Here is a 19,116-nt window from a genome sequence, read left to right as displayed (position 1 = left end):
TTATTATATATTATATTGTGTATTATGTTTATATTATTTTTATTATTATTTATATTGTGCCAAAATCTTGAGCTAACTTGCTCTTACAATCTCTCCACAGATTGCCTTTCATTGATCAAGCGTGATCTCATCAAAAGGACATCAAAAGCTCTACTGAAAGGTCTCTTAGTTGAGCTTGAAGCCCACTCTCCTCCTGTGGTAAGCAGTTGGGAGGCAGAGGAGATCCTGCAGAGATCCAGTGTGGTGCAGGACCAAGTCATCTCCCTCATTGATGTGCTGCTTAGAAAGGGAGAAAAAGCATGTGGCATCATGTTCTCCCTGCTGAGAGAACGGGACAGCTTCCTTTATGAGGACCTTGGTCTGTAAAAAAAGAGGTTATTTGGATGGGCTACATTTGTAAATGTGGGATTCAGCATACTGTATATTTGTGCTATTTTAGTCATAATTATAATGACATTGGCCTGTAAGAGAGAACCTTCTCATAAGGTGCTTCATTTGGGGATGTAGAATTCCCACAGCATGTGGAGAATTTCCACATGATTAAAAACATGTGGTGTCACATTCTGTCTGATGAGAGAACTGAACATCTACCTTCTTGAGCCTGTATCTGTATCCACTCAGACACAGGGGCATTTCAACAAGCCCTCTGTGCCTGTAAGTGTGCAAACTGAGCCACAGACTGGCGAAAGCACACACACAGATGACGTAGCCAAGTCCCTCTCTGCTCAAGTGGAAAACAACGGAACACACAGAACTCGCCACAAACTGAACCAGCTTTCGGAACAGCTGGAAGATCTGTCACAGAAACTGGCAGCAAGCCGCTCGCCGGAGATCAAGTGTTCACCTCCTTGTCGGACTGGCAAAATGCCATTGGCATCACCAATTCCACCTCCCAGGTCTGCCAAAAAGTGACTGTCCACACAGGAAATAGGAAATGTGGTTTCCTCAAAACCAAACTCACCCCCCAGATGTGGCGAAACGCAGCCACCAGCAAGCCCTGGCAACGGCGACAAAATGCAATCACCAATGGAATCACAACCTTCCCGGAACGACGAAACACCATCTTCATCTCCCAGACTGAGATTTCCAGCAACTATGGCGAGACTACTCCCCTATGCCAGATCTACCTTTTCTACCCCCAGACATTCCTACCAAGCCTCCTATGCGGATATTTCTCAAGGTCAACCTCATTCTACCCCAAAATCTAAAAGGATACTTCCATCCATGACTGCACCCAAAAAAGGCAAAGCCCCACAACCACCTGTCTGTGCTCTGGAGTACAGTAGTATCAGTGAGGATGACCTTGTTGAAAGCACAGTCTGATATCAACTGGGTCCCTACCCACATAGTAACAGTGGTTTTGAAAATAAGCAGATAAGGGGACCCGTGGACAATCTTATTCCAGTTCTAACAACAAAGCGAGGTCTCTTGAGGACACGCATACATTCCCCCAAGACGGCAAGCATGGAAAATCTCAGACTTGTCCCAAAAAAAAACTCACTACCACAGTGGAAATGCCTCCAATGCTCAATGCTAAATTAGCTTTACAGAATAGTAGATCTCTAAGGAACAAGCCTTTTGTTGTCAATGAGTTTATCTGTACCCACAACCTTGATTTTTTATTTTTAACTGAAACATGGCTGGAAAAATCCACTAGCTCTATCACACTTATAGAAGCAACTCCGTCACACTTTAATTTCATTAGTACAGAAAGGCAGAATAAACAGGGAGGGGGGATAGCAATTATTTTCAAGGCACTGTTTCAATGTCAAAAGACATCACTAGGTGAATTTTCATCTTTTGAATACTTAGCTGCAGTTCTAAAATGTTCTTCTGACATACTGTTATTGACTATTTACAGACCTCCAAGACTTTCTGCACCACTCTTCTTAGAGGAATTTGGTGAGCTGTTGTCGAATGTTTGTGTGGACTATGATAGCTTGTTTATAGCAGGCGATTTTAATTTTCACGTGGACGACTTAGAGAATGTCTATGCTAAGGAATTTTTAAGTCTTATTGACATTTTTAGCCTCACACAGCATGTAACAGGACCAACACACAACCAAGGTCACACTTTAGACCTAATAATAACAAAAGGCCTTAATGCCTGTGCTAGTGTCAAAGACTATGGCTTTTCTGACCATTACTGCATTTTTTCTGATGTTTCTATGTACCCTCATGTTCAAAGGGAATCTGTTACAGTCAAAAAACGTATAATCAACTGTGAGACAGCCTCACTCTTTCAGCAAGCACTTTCAGATATCCAAAGTCAAACCTCAGAGAGTGCAGATGATCTCATGGTTAATTTTAATTCAAGGATGACCCATATTATGGATGTTATTGCCCCCGAAAAAATCAAAACAGTGGGACGTGAAAAAGCACCTTGGAGAAAGAATCCCACAGTTATATTGCTAAAGGGTCATTCCACGCCAAATCTCCGAATCATCCCGCACTACCATCTCAGATTTTGCAGAAAAAAATCAAGGAGGTTCGCAAACGTCCCAATAGGAAAAGTGCAAAATTATAGCTCTCAACTCCTCATAGTTTTGTCATTAAAAATGTTTTTGTCAGGTACCCCCCTGACTCGTTTGGAACAGAGTTCTCAGAGAGCCCACTTTCAGAGTGTTGTATCTAAAAAACTACTTTAAGTAGGTCCTTATGAATTTCAAGGGGTAACATTTGGAACATGTACTTGTGAAATGTGGATTTTCACACATCCTCTTGTCATTTACCACCGTTTTCTGGGGGCTTAAAGTTGCTTGAAAAATTCTCACCTTTGAATTTGTGGGCATCTTTGGAGGACTGTGGTAAGCATAGTTTTAAAGACAGAGGTTTGATAGGGACAATGTATGTTCCCAACTATTCTGTGCATGTTGTGTTGAAAGACTGATCTTCTGCGATGAACAGTTTAGAAGATATGAAGTCTTTAAAATGGAAAAACTGAAACTTGGTGCCATCTTTGCCATGTCATTTAAAAAAAATGTCACGACTCACCACCATATTATCAACAGTTTTGGAAAGATTAGATGTCTGTTCTTAACATATCCAAAAACTGTGATGGTATTCTGCCTCATTTGGTCACAATGATTTTTCAAAAACCCACTGTTGGGTGACTTCCATAGCTCCAATGAAAAATTGATATTAGTGGCATCTTCGCCATGTTATACAAAAGAAATGACAAAACTCACCACTATGACATTTACAGTTTTAGAAAGACTCAATGTCTGTTTTTAACATATCCAAAAACTGGGCTGGTGCTCTGTCTCATTTTTTAAGAATGGACTTGTAAAAACGGCTGTGTGACATCTGCAGCTTGCTGCTCTATTGAGGTGGGGCCCCTGCTCTGATCTTTGCAGGCTACATGGGGGCTCTATCTACCAGTATTTGCCATGAGGCCCTATGTGCAATTGTTCCGCCACTGTGAATGACTTGAGCAATTTGAGTCAGACAATTTTGATACAAGATATTTGACTTGAGCATTTTCAAAACACTCAATATAATACGGCAAAAAAGTAAAAGTGGCTGTTGACAGAGGTTTTTTTCAGCTTTTTCTGTAACTACATTCCAGTAAATCAAAGGTTATAGATGTGTGTAAATTTCATCTTTAGGCACTGAAAACCAAATACCGGAATAAAGTGATGAAATGTTGAATCACTGAAACATCCCCGTAGATCATGAAACAAGTACATCCTGACTATCACCATATCTCAATGCTTTTAATTACAATTCACAACAATCTTTAATAACTTGTTTACCAACTTTGATGCAGTTCTGAGGTCTGCTGTGGATGATTTTGGATTGATTATGAGATATTACCTTTAATCATGTGATTATTTATTCTACATTTGATTTCTGTTTCACTCTATGTATACATGTATGTCCATTTGTGCAAACTTTTCAGGGTTAATGTAGAACATCAAACATTAATGCTTGCATTGCTTAACTCTGTGACAGAGCTGACCCTTGATAAGCATTCAGTCAGTATTGCAGTGGTCTACCACCATGCTCAGGGTAGCTCAGTCATGGTGATTGGAGGGGCAGGACAGCTGTTTAGTCAGGTTACCTCCTTACGAACAGTCTCCTCCTTTTGTATCATCACTGTTTTTTTCTCTTCTCCATGATAATAAAAGTGTCCCACCCCCTCCAAAAAACCATGACAAAGGTGACCTGTTCATAGAACTTGGCCCCGCCCCAGTCCTAACCATGACCGAGGAACCTAGCGCATTGTATTGGTTCATGGCAAAGGTCTGTGTGTAGAATCAGTTGATATGCATCGCTATTAACAGAGCAAAGGTGCAGAAGTGATGGGGAATTTGAAATGTAACAACATATCTTTACAGCTGAAAGATATCTGTTTAAAAAATCATATGCTGAAATAAAGTTTGACAAACCTCCTGTATCAAGACAATGTGTTAACAATGGTTTACCAATCAGAATGATTCAATTAATTTATCACTACAGCAATTCAAGACTTACTTCACGGGATAATAGCAAAATGTGAACTCCTACAGTGTTGAGGTTTAAACACATGGCCATAACCTTTAATTCACAAACATTTAGTTACCAAAGAATGTAGTTACCTAAAAGCTAAAAGAAAAAGAAAAATAATAATGGTATATAAATCACTCAATTCTTACTTCAAAATGTGTGCTTCAAAAATACTCAAGTCACATTTCTTGTATCAAAAATTCCCAAGTCAAACTGCCTGTCATTCACATTTGCAGGCCAAATAGATTGGCACCCAAAAGTCTGCAAAGGTCATGATTATGGCCCCTACCACAAATTCAGGAAGGCCCTGGACAAATGCCCTGCTTGTCCCCCTATAGCTCCGCCCCTGGTAATTCATGTGACTTAGTCATTTTCACAGGAGCTGCTGATGTAACAGCAAAGGGTTTTTCAAGAGTCATTACAAGACATTGATGCAGAACACCATCCCAGTTTTTGGATATGTTACAAACAGACATCCTATCTTTCCAAAACTGTTCAGTTCATTGTGGTGATTGCTGTCATTGTTTTGGTATAGCATGGCAAAGTTGCCCCCCAATATCAGGTTTTCATAGGAGCAGTGGAAGTCACACAACAGTGGGTTTTTAAAAAATCATTGTGACCAAATGAGGCAGAATACCATCCCAGTTTTTGGATATGTTAAGAACAGACATCTAATCTTTCCAAAACTGTTGCTAATATGGTGGTGAGTCGTGACATTTTTTTTAAATAACGTGGCAAAGATGGCACCAAGTTTCAGTTTTTCGATTTTAAAGACTTTATATCTTCTAAATTGTTAATCGCAGAAGATCAGTCTTTCAACACAACATGCACAGAATGGTTGGGAACATACATTGTCCATATCAAACCTCTGTCTTTAAAACTGCACTTACCACAGTCCTTCAAAGATGTCCACAAACTCAAAGGTGAGAATTTTTCAAGCAACTTTAAGCCCCCAGAAAACGGTGGTAAATGACAAGAGGATGTGTGAAAATCCACATTTCACAAGTACATGTTCCAAATGTTACCCCTTGAAATTCATAAGGACCTATTTAAAGTAGTTTTTTAGATACAACACTCTGAAAGTGGGCTCTCTGAGAAGTCTGGTCCAAATGAGTCAGGGGGGTACCTGACAAAAACATTTTTAATGACAAAACTATGAGGAGTTGAGAGCTATAATTTTGCACTTTTCCTATTGGGACGTTTGTGAACCTCCATGATTTTTTTCTGCCAAATCTGAGATGGTCGTGCGGGATGATTCGGAGATTTGGCGTGGAATGACCCGAGAGAGAGAGAGAGAGAGAGAGAGAGAGAAAGAGATACATGGGTATGGGTGTCTTCACACGCTGAGCCGTCAAAACAGACAGATCTTTTTTCCTGCAGCAAAATTATTGCTTTTTGGTGTGCACAGAGAAGGCGAATTAGAATACATGTGATGCGATCATTCCAAAGACAGATTACACGTTTTAAATCAGTCCCACTTTCGTTGACAATGAGGATGTGAATAACCGTGAAACATTGGGGAACATGTGTCACTCTCGGGCAGAGACTCCACTGTTATTATTTCATTATCTCCATAATGTTATTTATTTATAAATCACTATTTTCTAAATAAACATTTCAACATCACGGTTGGTTAGCCTATTAAATAAACTAATTTATCCAAATATATGCCCATGGAGACTGATACCCTATAGCTGATCTAGATTTCATAATAACGAATATACAATAATACGAAAAAGTGGACTTAGGAATGTGTGAAAAAACGACTACTCTGTTGGAGAAAACGACTGCATGGTGGACGACATGACTGCAGCTAAAACGCGAATGGACGAATTGACCTTTAACCGTTTCTGCCTTCATCCACAGTTTGTTAACAATTATGGTGCCTTTTATAAAGTCCGTGTGTGAAGACATGGGGTGCGAGGTCACGCCTCTTGACCAATCAGTGAGTTGTCACAACACATTGTTCAACTCACTTCAGACAGCAAACTGGCTTTTGAGCTGAGTGGAGCTGAGTTGAGCACCAGTTGAATCGCAAAAAATTGAGTTGAGTTGAGCTCTACCGGGTAAAAACATGCAGTGGAAACGACCCATAGGTGATCTTTTAAAAAATCTTTCATCATTCAACATGCAAAGACACATAGACATACAAAGATTTCTTTTTATTATCTTTTTTTTAATTCACATTAAGTACAAATTCATGTCATTCATATATATATAAAAATTCTGGCCCATTACAAAAACAAATTTAAATACATATCTATTCTCTCTTTTCATTAACTAGATCAGGTATATCCCATTGTGATATACAGTATATTGGCTTATGTAGATGTTTTATAAAAATTGGTTTGGGTGGGAAACTTTTCACGTAGTGAGAGATGAAAGATTCCACGTAGTGAAAGTTGTGCATACCCTAGAATACAGCAATAAAAGGTAATTTAGGATGATTATAATCTCTCTTTGTGTGTGGCAATTCCATTTATTGTAGTGTGTAGAGGGACTAAAAGAAGAAAATTGCTCAGTTTTGCTTTAAATGTAGTCAGTTAATTTACCATCATACTCTGTACACTGCCTACTTCTACATACTATACTATATCATAGATGTATCCATCAACACTTGTTGTCTACCTTAACTGACAGAGTATGGTTTTTTTTTGTTTTTTTTTTGTTTTTTTCTGCTTTGGTCTATCCCAACTCACAGAATGTCTTTTTGCACAATTACCTTTTCTACATTTATCTCTATTATTTTATTTTATTTTCCCCACCCTGATGACTATTCCTGTGTTTATTTTTGTCTTGAAATGTCCATGTGGGCTTTTGTGTATTTGTGTATTTATGTAAGCTACTGGATACCTGAATTTCCCCCTGGGGATCAATAAAGTTACTCTACTCTACTCTACTCTACTCATACCTTTTAACTAAGTCTGTACTCAAAAGGGGAGTTTACTGTTACAGTGTGAAGGAAGTTGAGAGGAGTAGGACATCACTCTACATTTCTCCATGAGTGGCAATTCCACCTTCAGGCTGTGGAGCAACTAAAAGAGGACACTCACTTAGTGTTGCTTTAAATGTAGAGTCAGCTAATATACCAAGTCGGTGCTCAAAAGGTGACTGATGGGGTTGACATTTCATGTTACGCAGTTTAAAAAGAAACTTAACAAATATGACTTAAGAATGAAAATATATTCATGAGGAACTGAAAAGCTAAGACAGAAGGTTTATACTCACTTATTTTCACATTCTTTCTTTGTTCCTTTATATATGAAAACTATGGGTCAATTTACTAAACAAAAAAAAACATTGAAAGAAAGAAAACCAAAACTACTGTATGCATATTGAAGTGCTCTGCTAATGTTTAAGGCCAACACAGTCTCAACCCAAGTAGTCAATTTCAGACTACCTCTGACTAGACTGCAATTTTTGACGTCTTGGGTATTCCTCCCATGTCTCATGTTGACTATGTACTTAACCAAAACCTATTCCTAAGCCTAGCCTCAATGACGTTATGATGCCACAAGGGGGCACCTTTGAGGACAAAGTCATATTTTGACTCCAAAGGCATATCTCAGATGTCAAAAATAGCAGTCTGGTCAAAGGCAGTCAGATATTGACTACTTGGGGTGAGACTAGTTAACGCAGGTGGCATCTCTATCTACCAAACGTGATGACCTATGCTACAGGTCTAAAGGCCTGTGTGTGTGTGTGTGTGTGTGTGTGTGTGTGTGTGTGTGTGTGTGTGTGTGTGTGTGTGTGTGTGTGTGTGTGTGTGTGTGTGTGTGTGTGTGTGTGTGGGTGTGTGTGTGTGTGTGTGTGTGTGTGTGTGTGCTCGCTCGCATGTTTGTTTGTGTTATTTCCCGATGATGACGTTCCTGTATCCTTGCACGTGTCCCAGTTTGTCACTGTCAAACTCGACCAGGAGCTTCCGGAGGCCCCAGTGTGTTGGAGTGAAGTAGACCTTCACCTTCGCTTCCTGCCCAGCCTCCACCACCGACGGCAGCCTACAACACACACATTACATTCCATTATATTACATTACTTTATATTACATTTTATTACTTTAAAAACAATTGCGGTCATTGTCGTTGCTATGTGATGACACAAGGGTTGCTGACAGCTTTGTCCGGGCCCAGCACAAAGTCATCTGAAAGGGCCCCCCAGTCCAATAGATACAATGTAATGAGGACCCAATTGTGGCCCCTCTCTCTCCCTGGGCCCAGGACAACTGTCCTCTTTGCATCCCCCCCTGTCAGCACCCCTGGACACAGGCAACAACACAGATCCAGCACCCAGCACCTGAAGACCCAGCACATGCATCCTCTCTCCAATTGAAATGCTTTCTGATTAACTGAAAATGTCATGAAAGTGCTCAAACTCGATTGAGAAAAAAAAAAAATTCTGATGTATTTAATCCAGAATTAAAACACAATGTACACATGGCCAATGCCAGATGTCATTATTTCATTATTGCAGATTTATTTATGTTACACAATGCACAACCAGAACTAGCGGTGAGGGCGTCAACAGGACAACGGTTCGAGAACAGGGAGGGCGGGCGAGGGATATGCCAGACATGCACGCACACACACACACACACACACCCACACACACACACACACACACACACACACACACACACCCACACACACACACACACACACACACACACACACACACACACACACACACACACACACACACACACACACACACACACACACACACACACACACACACACACACACACACACAATCACACACACACACCCTGTCTTGCCCTGGAGGTTTCCTCACTAAGCCAAACCTCCATTTCTCTCCACATCACCTCACGCTGCTCTTACATCATCTGGACTCGTGCCAAACAGGGACAAGACAACTGCCACTCCTCCCTTCCTCTCCCTCCATCTCTCTCTATCTTTCTTCCTCTCTATCTCACTCTTGTTTTACTGTTGACATCTTATTTTATCTCCCTTCCCCTCTCTCTGTCTCTCTTTTTTTATTCCTTGCTTTCTCTGTGTTTTTCTTTCCCCCTTTTCTCTCTCTCTCCTTCTCACCTATCATTCTATCTCCCTTCCACTGTTATCTATTTGTTTCCCTCCCTCTTCTTCCTTCTCCCTTTCTTTCCCTCTCTCCCTCCCTCTACTGCCCTTATCATTCTCTCCCTAACTCCCCTCCTATTCTAGTTCTCTTTTTCTGCCCCCCCACTCTCCACCCCCTACCTATTTCTCAGAAATATAAGGTTACATTGGACTCTGTCAACTTGCCACTGCAGTGATTACTTGTATAAGTGCTAAGTGGGCCTGCGAGGAAAGATATACAGACACACAAGCCTGGGCACGCACACACGCGCGCACACACACACACACACACACACACACACACACACACACACACACACACACACACACACACACACACATAGGGCTGGGCTGCCGACAGCTTCTGTCAGCCGTTGTTTTGATTTGAGAGATTGCACAGATCCTAATCGGTGTTAGCCTGGGACACGTGCCAAACTACACTTCTGTTTGTGTAAGAGATAAAGTCCAAATACACCTCTGTTCATCCATTATCCATTCTCTCTCTCTGTCTCTCTCTCTCTCTCTCTCTCTATACAGTTAAGTCAAACTACACGTCTGTTTACCATTCTTCTTTCTCTCTCCCTCTCTCTCTCTTGCGCTTTTTTTTCCCTCCTTTCAGTAAGTCACACTAGTCACACATTAGTTTACACTGAACTATACCTTTCTTTCTTTCTTTCTTTCTTTCTTTCTTTCTTTCTTTCTTTCTTTCTTTCTTTCTTTCTTTCTCATTGCGTGTATTGTATCTGTCTCTCTCTCTCTCTCCATCCCTCCATAGAGTTATGCAAGTTATTCCAAACTATATCTGTTTATCTAAAGGTTTAAGTGGAAGGAGGACATTCCCCATAACCTGGATTATTGTTCCGTTAATAATAATGAAGGAATGTGTTTTTTTTCCATCTTAAAAAGATGATTCACTGTTTGACTCGACTGTGTCTCCCTCCCTATCTCCCTTCATCCCTCTCTCTGTCCCTCCCTCCATCTCTCTGTCCTACACTCCATCCATCACTCTCTCCATCCTCCATCTGGTGAGGTTCACTCCCTCCCTCTCCTCCTCCCTAGAGGACTGGTTGTTTTTATAAGGGATTAGGTAGAGGAAAGGAATCTTTTCACCTCAACTGACTGTATTTTTGGTAAATCCTACTGTAAGTTTCTAATGTACAGGGGTTGGACAAAATAATGGAAACACCTGTCATTTTAGAGTGTGAAGTTTCATGGCTCAAGTGGACCAGCCTGTTGGCTAATCTTCATTAATTGCACATTGCACCAATAAGGTGAAGTGTGACGATTCAATTAGCCTGGAAAGAGCACAGTTTTGTTCAAAATCTTGCAATGCACACAACATTATGGGTGACATATCAGAGTTCATAATGTTTCCATTATTTTGTACAACCCCTGTACGTTTCCCAGTATCAAATGACGTACATGATTTCTGCTTTCTTACAAAGAAAGATTTGAGATGAGTGCCCATGCATTCTTCCCTTCTATGCCTTGATGTACACATCCCTCTCTCCCTCGCTCTCTCCATCCATCCAGCTCTACCTCCAAGTGATGGTTGTTCCTCCAGTTCCTCGTTTCTTCCAGTGAAAAGCAGCATCTACCTACTGTACCTCTCAACCCCTGCTTCCATCTCTCCATCCCTCCCACTCCTTCCATCAATCCCTCCCTTTTCTTCCATACCTTCCTTCACTCCTCCACCCCTCTCCATCCCTCCATCTCTACCTCTCAGTGAGGCTGTCAGGCTGGCTTCCTTCAGTCTAAAGCAGCATCCAGTCAGGGGTTCAAGCAGCGGGTTCACCACCTTCACCTCCCTCTACCTCTCACTCCACACACTATATCCCCACGCCTCCATCTCTCCTTCTCTCCATCCCTCCATCTCTACCTCTCAGTGATGGTGGTTCCTCCAGTCAGGTTGGCCCCCTCCAGTCTGAAGCAGCATCCAGTGAGGGGTTCAGGCAGCGGATTCTTCAGCGTCACCTCCGCAGCCAGCTTACGATTCACCTTGGGTTCGCCCAGAACCTGGCATGATGGAGAGAGAGAGAGAGGGAGAGAGAGAGGGGGTGGGGGGGAGCACATACACAGAAATAGATGAAACTACTTGTACTGTGATCTATCAAATTTCCAGTTAGCAAATACTAAAATGTTTTGCCCTGAAATGTCTTGCCATATCCTAATGCAAACATCTACCACACAGTTAACTGAAATTAAATGATATCTCTTAAATGGAACACATTTGGACCATAAGCCTCAGTCACAAGATCAATGACGTGTTCGGAGGACCATTTTCAGTCTAAACGCAGTTTTGACAAAATATGTAGTTACTGCACTTTGCCTTTGTGGGCCAGTATTGTTGAGAGGGTTCTGGTCAGAGCCTGAATTAAGATGGCCGGAGGACCCTAGGCTACAAGTTGTTGTGGGCCCCCCAGAAGGCACATTTTGCGACAAATTTATTTAGACAGTGTCATAATTATGAGCTAGGAATTAAGGATAACATGTCTCCCAACTGTACTCAATACTACATGGGAATTTGTATCTTGTCACAATTCTGCAAATTTGCTTTTTGGCAAATCAGGGCCCCCCTGGCAGGTGGAGTCCCCTCGGCTGCAGCCATATCTAGGCTGTGTGTTAATCCTGGTTCTGGCCATACCCTGATGTGTACTTCTGGATTCTTGAGCACGATTTTACAGATTGAGTACAATATTCTATATAGGTCCATATCCCTGCTTTAAATGTACACTGTGTAGGAAATGGTCAAAAAAGGTACTGCAACTATGCTGCTAAATTGGACCTTTTCTTGAATATTTACTATACCATGAACTAATACTAGTACGATTAACATATTGCAAGTTTTGCAGCTAAAAATGCCTATTTCTGGAATTTCAAAATGGCGGACCATGGAGAAGATCCCCTTTTTCATAACAAAGAAAAAGGGTCAGAGGGCTTCGGCGTTCACTCAAGTTTTGGCGAAGGTGCTCTTTGGTTATCCTTTACTAAGGATCCATCCAAGTCAATGAAAAATATCCAAGGCACTCTTCTTCTGGGTTAAAAAGCTTTTAATAAACAGCTAGTTCATAGTGGAACGGTTAAAAATTGCCAACATGTTTCGGACGACAATGGCCTTCTTCAGGGCTGTAATTTAACATTTCAAATCTCCCCCCACTTCCCTAAATGCATGTGAACGCCATCATGTTCTGGAGCGCGTCGCGCTGGTCTCCAGGCCGTATGCGCCTGTGAACGTGCGCGCCATCTGGTTACTCCCGTCCCGTCCCACTTTTTCATGTTTGAAAAGTGCAATTTTCCCAGTCATAATGAATGCTTAGAATTTGAACTGAAAATCTTGCACAGTGTATACCTTTAAGTTTACTTTACTAAAATGATTGGATATCTCAGACTTCTGGTCATACCCGAATCTGTATCTGTGGGTTCTCCAGTACGATGTTCCGGATGGTGAGGATCATGTCTCCGGTTCCGCGGTCAACCAGGAGGGCCAGCAGTCGGATCAAGTTGTCCTCCATCAGGGAGTTACAGTACTTGCTGTAGTTAAGACGTAAGGGAACGGTACGCTCTGTAAGGAGATACATATACGCACACACGCACACAGACACACAGACACACACAGACACAGACAGACACACACACACACACACACACACACACACACACACACGAACACTTACACACAGACAAACACACACACGCACACACACACACACACACACACAGACACAGACACACACACACACACACTCACATGCACTCACTCACTCACACACACACAGACACATACATGCATACACACACGCACACACACACACACACACACACACACACGTTATCCTCCATCAGGGAGGTGCAGTACTTGCTGTAGCACAGCCGTAAGGGAACCGACCGCTCGGAATAGACTCCCTCTCTGATACACACATACACACGCCTACTACTCATACCTCAAAACCAGACACAGCAAAAACATTGTAAATGGAGCACTTAAAGCAGAGAGAGTAGAGAGAGAGAGGTTCCATTGGCCCATTGTTTCCGGGTTCTATTATTGGGGGGGAAATCCCCCTTTAGACAGACCTAAGGACTGTTCTATTCAATGCTAGGAGCATGGGGCACCTAAGTCACGCCCCTTTAGGCAGACCGGAACCTGGTCATGTTAGGTGCCCATAGAAACCTATTATGTTGGCATATCTCTATACTTTAAGAATCTCTGAGAATCTCTGCTTAAAGCTTACACAATGTAAACGTTGCGGGGCGTATGATAAACTACTGGACATCGAGCACTTCAGAGGTCATGTTAGTGGTCCCTAGAGAGCCGAAAGAGAGAAGGGGGGAGAGGGGAGGGGGGCTAGCATAGGGAATTGGGCTGCAGAGACTGTGTTAGTAAACTGTGCACATTGATATGCACACTACCACAAACACACTATGCTCTCTTCCACCATACATATTATGTTATGTATTACAATGCACACCACACATTCACTCTCTCTCTCTCTCTCTCTCTCTCTCTCTCTCTCTCTCTCTCTCTCTCTCACACACACACACCACACACACACACACACACACACACACACACACACACACACACACACACACACACACACACACACACACACACACACACACACACACACACACACACACACACACACACACACACACACACACACACACACACAGAGGCATCTCTACCTCCGCCTGGTGGCAGCTCGATGTTCAACAGGTCCTTGTATCCGCAGTCTTTTCCCAGAATGCCGCTGTAGGAGGCGGCGCGCGAGGCGAAGATGAGGCGGCACTTCTTCTCCATGGACGTGTTGTTCTTGACGATGGCAAACACGTCAAAGTCGCAGCCTTTACGCATCTCCTTACTCACCTGGGGATGACAAACATGCACATACCATGAGTGCATCCCAATATGTGTCCTTGCCTCCTCCACTTGTGCTTGTCTCCTCGTCCCGCCTCCTGGCCCCTCCTCCGTGGAGAAAACGATAAAGTTTCCCAGCTGTCAGCCTCGCCACAACAACTTTTGAGGGACTGTTTTTCATTCACCATCCCAATTGCAAATGAGAAAAAGACTTTACAATTGAGCTTTTGCAAGATATTGAAATATAATGCTGTTGTCAGTGATGTCATCATGACGAGAAGCAAGTGGAGGAGGCAAGTGGAGGAGGTCACATATTGGAATGCACCCCATATATATGGGTTCACCATCTTTGTAAACACGATATTGTGAGGAGGCGAGAGAGCGAGACACTGGCAGTCAACCACATACCATATACATTAGTGGTGTCAACAATGATCGATTCGGCGATCCGAATCGATGCGGGGCATGGACGATCCAGAATCGATCCGGCAAGTTCCAGAATCGATCCAGCAATTTTTTTTAAAGTTTCAATTACTTCCATGGATATTTCAGGAGCAAATGAATGTTAAATTAAATAAAAGCACTTCAAAACATTGCAAGACTGATACAGACTGATACAGAAAACAGCCAATAAATTGTTGCTCAGTATCTGACTACTTGTATTGCCTCATCATGGCTGATTAAACATTTGCTTTGCGTTCAGTAGAAATGTAATGCATTGCAATGCATTGTAGAATTGAATCGGATCGGATTGGATCTAATAGAATCGAATCAAATCGGATCTACTACCTCCCGAATCGTGATTGAATCGGATCATGAGGGCAGTGCCGATCCACACCACTAATATACATGGGTTCACCATCTTTGTAAACATGATATTGTGAGGAGGGGCGAGAGACACTGGCAGCCAACCACCTGATCTAATGTTTTGACCGACAGCGGTTTCCAACAATCAGAGGTTGAGTTGTGCGCAGTTAGTTTCGCGCAGTCAGGGGAAAACAAAAAATTAGAAGTCATGTATATAAATGCTGGTGTCACACAGACACAATAATTCTACACACATACACGCACGCCCGCACGCACACACGCATGCGCACACACACACAAACATACAGAGTACATGACATATTTTACAATGTCACGATTCACTGCAGTCCAAAAATATAAATGCATAAAGCCTGAAATGGGAGGCAATGACAGAAGTAAATACATGAGAAACTACAGACCCCTCTCTCTTCCCATTACCTCATGTCTTTTTGTAAAACCACCAATTATTATTATTATTATTATTATTATTATTATTATTATTATTAGGATTATGCATTTAGGTTAGACAGCACACTAACACGTCCACACCACATGAGGACGCCACTTGATCTTCGTGTCCTCGGAACTATAAAAGGGGTTACGCAGAGGTCAGAGGGGTCCTGCGGACTTGGACAGTCGGCTACAGCGGAGCGAGTGGCGAGCAGGAAGTTAGCCGGAGTCGGAGCGGGTTTTGGAACACTCTCCGTCGGGTAGCCTACCTCAGGATTTTACTGTGACTTTGTTCTTGTCTGGGATTTTTCCCCACTACTGGACGCTTGGAGGCGACCGACCTTGTCTGCCATGCGGCTCTGCTTGACGCGGCTCCGAGACAGAAGGGAAGCTGAGTCCCATGCACATTTCGATTCAACATTTAGCTCTCGCACACTCATGCTACCACATTATTGCAGGTAGTGCCAGGATCTTAACTTCCTAATATTATCATTATTTTTCATTAAGAACACATGTACAAAACAACAGCAAACAACAAAAGTACAAAAAATAACCCCCTGACGCACTTACTTTGATTTTGACGTCCAGCCCGACTTCTTTGTCCTGCTGCAGTTTGTTCAGGTGCTCTGCTCTCTTGAAGGAATCTCGCTCCTCCTGAGAACCTGATGTAACACACACACACACACACACACACACACACACACACACACACACACACACACACACACACACAGTTTGTTCAGTATGCATGGCCCTGTGTGTTTGTGCGTGTGTGTGTTTGTTTGTGTGTAAGTGTGTGCGTGGCGTGCTTTCGTGCACACCTTCAGGGTATTTGTAGAGGTGTGTGATGTCTTCTCTCAGGTCGCTGGCCACACTCTTGGTGGAGATGCGCTGGCCAATGAAAGCTGAGCTGATCACCTCATCAGTGGAGCCGTCAGGACGACGCATGAAGGTCTTCACATCAGCATTCACCTGTACACACACATACACACACACACACGTTATACACACATACAAAACAAACACACAGATCGGAGATCACAAACACGCACACACGCATACACATCACACAGACACAGAAACACGCATGCACGCATGCACACACATTACACACATTACACACACACACACGTGCGCACCTAAGCACACACACACACACACGCTACACGCATTAAGGATGCATGAATGTTTTCACCGTGGTGTTCTCCTTCACACACACACAGACACATACACACACACACACACACACGCGCACGCAAGGACACATGGATGCACTCACACAAACAGACGCAAAATGTGCAAGCGCTCTGTACGCACGCAGATACACACGCACACACACACACACACACACACACACACACACACACACACACACACACACGCTTAAGCATGTAAACACACACGTACACAGACACACTCACCTCGGCGAACACGAATGGGGCATCATATTTCTTGTCCAGCTGCCCTTCCTTTATTGCCTTCAGTGGAACTGGACCACAGCAGAACACATCTAAACACACACGCACACGCACACGCACACGCACACGCACACACACACACACACACACACACACACACACAAACACACACACAAACACACACACACACACACACACACACACACACACACACACACACACACACACACACACACACACACACACACACACACACACACACACACACACACAAACACACACGCACACACACACACACACACCAGTGAGACTGGACCACAACAAAACACGTCTGGACACACGCCGTAACTGCTGACGATAACATAGAAAAAGGAGTGGTGTTATGAAAATACCAAACACTGTGTAAGCTTACTGCTCTTAACAACGCCATTTACTTCTGCAAAGTAAGTGTGCTAATTTTTTGCAGTTTGGGCCATGCGCATAAAATGTGTATCTACAGATCTGTGGACTATCAAAAAGAAGGGTCAATCAATTCACAGAACTCTGTTCAGTATCTTGGATCATTGGGAGCCTGTTCATCTGGAAACACAGGTGCCATCTTTATCCTTTATCATGAACAAATTATTTTAGTGCTGTATGAGACTCTTTTAAGCCAAGTTTGGATTGGATCCAAATAAAGAAGTAGAATGTGTGTGTGCATGCTTTTGTCTCTGCGTCTGTGTGTGTGTTTTCCTCACTCTCGCTACTCTCCTGTGCTTTGTGTACGTGTACGTGCATGTGTGTCTGCGTGTGTGTGTGTGTGTGTGTGTGCTGACATTAGGGAGGGGTGTTATTTGATGAAAATGTTCAGATTCAACTTTAGCCCAGATTTTCTAATGCTACCATGTCTTAGGAATACATGGATGTAAACATTTTAAAAATCAAGCCCGAAAACCTCCCCCCCTACCCCAGAAATTACTTTTAAACCCCAAAAAACGCCTGTTTTTGTGCCAATTATCTATAGTTCCCAATGTTTTATGAGTTTTATGAGTTTACAGAGTAAAAATATGTCCATGCTGATTCATCTAATGGCATTTCATGTGGCATGCCATGCTGGAGGTGTACGTTGAGAAAAAAAAAGTCAAATGTCAAGGTCACATTCAAGGTCAAAGGTCATCAATATGGTCTCAAATGCCTATTTTCTGCCATTTTTCCATGGTTCCCCATCTTTTATGGAGTGCAGAATAGAAATATGTTCATGCTGGGCTATTGAATGGTATTTCATGTACCATGCCATACTGTAAGTGAGCAGCAAAATGTGTAGTGTCAGTCCTACTTAAGGTCAAAGGTCACGAAAATGGTTTAAAATGCCTATTTTTGATGTTTCAGTGTAGAAAGTTAACTAAGGGCACTTAAATGGCTACTTATGTGGTATGCCAATATTTTACACAATGCAATATCTTATTTCTAGGTTATATTGAGGGTTAAAGTAATCAAAATTGCTTAAAAATACGGTAATGTGAAATGATCATGGAATATAGCCTCTTTGTACAGATGTGCCCATATACATTCCATGATCAGTTCAGACCCAATCAGACTTTGCTGGAATGACTCAACTACATCATAACAACATTGATATGAGAGCCTTAGATAAGAGATTAAGACTTGGTCATTACAATTTTGAGGACAATAAGGTGAAAACATAGGCTCTGCGCAAAGGGGTAAACGCATTGTCTCTTTTATGTCACAATGATCAGTGTGGATCACTTTTGTGATATCAGCCTGTCCAGTTAGGAAGCAACATTGCAAGTCTATTTGACTACTGTTATACAAATTTAGCAAATAGTGGGTAGAAATGGTAAAGGTAATATAAACAAGCCCCAAAACAGAGTTATCCTGTAGGTGGTGGCACAGTCTATCTCTCTTTTTCCATCCTTTCTGGCTGTTTTTTGGTCACATGCATGTTTTCAATGTCCCACCCCTGGAGTTACCATGGGTTGGTGTCTATCACCCACTAAATTTGCTCAGCTGTTATTCATCC

General features: G+C 42.4%; 1 protein-coding gene across 1 annotated transcript in view; it reads right to left on the bottom strand.

Annotated features, from left to right (window-relative positions):
• Positions 1-7,400: 7,400 nt before the first annotated feature.
• Positions 7,401-19,116, bottom strand: part of tgm2b (transglutaminase 2b) — a gene marked incomplete at its 5' end in the record, with an annotated part of 30,407 nt that continues 18,691 nt past the window's right edge. The window contains 7 exons of the mRNA XM_063210382.1: positions 7,401-8,486; positions 11,443-11,579; positions 12,965-13,125; positions 14,250-14,430; positions 16,249-16,340; positions 16,500-16,650; positions 17,100-17,188. Coding sequence (XP_063066452.1) covers positions 8,336-8,486; positions 11,443-11,579; positions 12,965-13,125; positions 14,250-14,430; positions 16,249-16,340; positions 16,500-16,650; positions 17,100-17,188 — 962 coding nt within the window. The remainder of the gene's footprint in view (positions 8,487-11,442; positions 11,580-12,964; positions 13,126-14,249; positions 14,431-16,248; positions 16,341-16,499; positions 16,651-17,099; positions 17,189-19,116) is intronic.

Source organism: Engraulis encrasicolus, chromosome 1 (assembly GCF_034702125.1).
Source record: "Engraulis encrasicolus isolate BLACKSEA-1 chromosome 1, IST_EnEncr_1.0, whole genome shotgun sequence".
Taxonomy (NCBI): domain Eukaryota; kingdom Metazoa; phylum Chordata; class Actinopteri; order Clupeiformes; family Engraulidae; genus Engraulis; species Engraulis encrasicolus.
The sequence above is the reverse complement of the archived record's forward strand: the minus strand, read 5'-3'. Positions and strand labels throughout refer to the sequence as shown.